Below are 2673 nucleotides of genomic sequence, written 5' to 3'. Positions count from 1 at the left end.
GTGCAGACCTGGCTTCCTCGTGCTGCTTAAGGAATACTGAGCTGAAGGAGATCCCCAAATTACTGTGAATGACTCTTACCTAACTCTGACCCTGAAGTTGTGTTAATCACTCAGTCATGTCTGACTCTTTGTGACCCCATGAACTGTTGCCCACCAGGCTCTTCTGTCCATGGGATTCTCCAAGCCAGTTTTAACATCTTTCCTCTCTGGCCTCCTCACTTTTTTCTTAAGAGCCCCTCTTTTGGGCTTCCCTGGTGGCCTAGTAGTTAAGAATCCAACTGCCAATGCAGGGGATACGGGTTTGATCCCCGGTCCGGGAAAATCTCACGTGGCACAGAGCAACTAAGCCTGTGTGTCGTAACTCCTGAAGCCCACGGACCCTAGAGGCCGTGTTCTGCCTCAAGAGAAGCCACCATGATGAGAAGCCCAAGCACCACCACAAAGAATGACCCCTGCATGCAGCAACGAAGACCCAGAGCAGCCAAAAATAAATCTTAAAAAGATAAAAGAGCCCATTTTTGGTCTGCAGTCCTGGCACATGGCTTGTGCAAAAGTTTGCCATGGCTCCATCCTTCTTATTAAAAAAAATTTCTTTTAACTACAATGAGATACTTTATACCTACGAGGATGGCTATTACCAAAAACCAAAGCAAGTAACAAAAACAATAACCAAAAGAGTGTTACACGTGTTGGTGAAGATGTAGAGAAATTGGAACCTTTGTGCATTGCTGGTGGAATGTTAGACGGTGTAGCCCCTGTGGAAGACCACTGATGGTTCCTCAAAATATGAAAGATAGAATTACTACGAAAAGTGGAAGTGTTAGTCAGTCATGTCTGACTCCTTGAGTCTCCTGCATTGGCGGGCAGATTCCTTACCACTGTGCCACTTGGGAAGCCCATGTCTGACTCTTTGTGACCCTGTGGACTACAGCCTGCCAGCTTCCTCTATCCATGGAATTCTCCAGGCAAGAATACTGGAATGCCCAAAAGAACCAAGAGCAAGTAGCTGAACAGATACGGGTTCATTGGTATTCAGAGCAGCATTGTTCGCAACAGCTAAAATGTGGATGCAAACCTAGTGTCTGTCCACTGATGGATGAATGGATAAGAACGTGTGTATCCAGACAAGGAAATATTATTCAGTCTTTGAAAGGAAGGGTATTATGATGCAGACCATGACATGGATGACCCTTGAGGATGTTATGCTAAGTAAAACAAGCCAGTCACAAAAGGACAAAAACTGTATGATTCCATTCATAAGAGGTGCCTCGTAGCGAAATTCATAAACAAAGTGGATGGCGGTTGCCAGGGGCAGGGAGAGGGAATGAATTAATGTTCAATGGGGACAGTGTTTCAGCTTTGCAAGATGCAGAAAGTTCTGGAGATAGATGGTGGTGATGGTTGCACACCAATATGAATGTGCTTAATGCCACTGAACACTTAAAAATACTTAAAATGATAGTTTTGATGTTATGTTTGAAAAAGTGAAAAAGAAACTGTTAGTCGCTAGTCATGTCTGACTCTTTGAGACCCCATGGACTGTTGTCTGCCAGGTTCCTCTGTCCATGAAATCTCCAGGCAAGAATACTGGATTGGGTTGCCATGCCCTTCTCCAGGGGATCTTCCCGACTCAAGGATCAGACCTGGGTGTCCTGCATTACAGGCGGATTCTTTACTGTCTGAGCCATCAGGGAAGACCCATGTTATGTATATTTTAACACAAAATTTTAAAACTAGAAAAGACATCCTGAAAAGCAGACTGTTCATTTCTAGCAGCCCCACATGGGTTGAGAACCTAGTAAAACTGTGTGATCCCCTGGGCAGAGGTAGAATTATGGTGCTGGATGGATGGATGGGTGGACAGATCCATGGATGGAGGGAGTTTCCTGGGATGATCACAGTTTCCTGTGATGAGTTGACAGGCGGGCAGCACCTGGCCAGAGCCAGTGCATAGTAGGTACCAGGTGAGAGTGTGGGGTCCAAGGTCAGTGGCCCCATCCTCAGCAGCCCTGAGAGCCACGTGTGAGAAGTGGCACCTCACTAAAGTCCCTGGAAGCTCTGCAGTCTGGGGATGGGTGGGTCTTACTGAAAGGGGACGGGCCATATCAGGTCTAAATCCCCCAGAGATGAAGGGTGGATGGGCCGATGTCCCCCATCACCTGGACCAGGCCATCAGGTGGGCAGTTGCCCATCACTTAGCTGTCCTGCTGGGGCAGGTACATTATCCAGATAACCAACGCCAGCCCCAGCGTCTTTGGTGATGTGTCCCAGGGGAAAGAGGCTCATGGTTTTGCTGGGCCTGGGGGCTTCGCAGGCTGGTTACTGGCTCCCCAGTCTTCTGAGCCTATACCCTGCCCCTCCTGGTTCACATGCTGCCCTGTGCTGCCCTCAGTAACTCTGGGGAGGGGCCTGTCCTCTGCCCACTTCCTCTGAAAGCCAACACCTCTTGATTGCCAATTTCCACCGACATGGAGTCAGATTTGGAGGGGAAGTTGCGGCTCCTTGTCCACCTTGATACACAAGGGGTGAGGCCCATAGAAAGGAGGGGCCAGGCCCAACGTCCCCCATGCCTGATAAGGCTTTCACCTCCCAGAAATGGCTCTATCCTACTGCCTATCAGCACTCCCACATTTGCACTTGGATGGCTGCATGGGCCCCGCCTTGGTGGGGCCT

The 2673-nt window shown here is 48.9% G+C and overlaps 1 protein-coding gene across 1 annotated transcript in view; it reads right to left on the bottom strand.

Annotated features, from left to right (window-relative positions):
- TBX10 (T-box 10) overlaps positions 1-2470 on the bottom strand; it is a 6522-nt gene extending 4052 nt beyond the window's left edge. The window contains exon 1 of the mRNA XM_010837825.1: positions 2425-2470. Coding sequence (XP_010836127.1) covers positions 2425-2470 — 46 coding nt within the window. The remainder of the gene's footprint in view (positions 1-2424) is intronic.
- Positions 2471-2673: the final 203 nt, after the last annotated feature.

Source organism: Bison bison, unplaced genomic scaffold, assembly GCF_000754665.1.
Source record: "Bison bison bison isolate TAMUID 2011002044 unplaced genomic scaffold, Bison_UMD1.0 scf7180017864080, whole genome shotgun sequence".
NCBI classification, from domain to species: Eukaryota; Metazoa; Chordata; class Mammalia; order Artiodactyla; family Bovidae; genus Bison; species Bison bison.
Note: the sequence above shows the minus strand (reverse complement) of the source record. Positions and strands in the feature narration are given on the sequence as shown.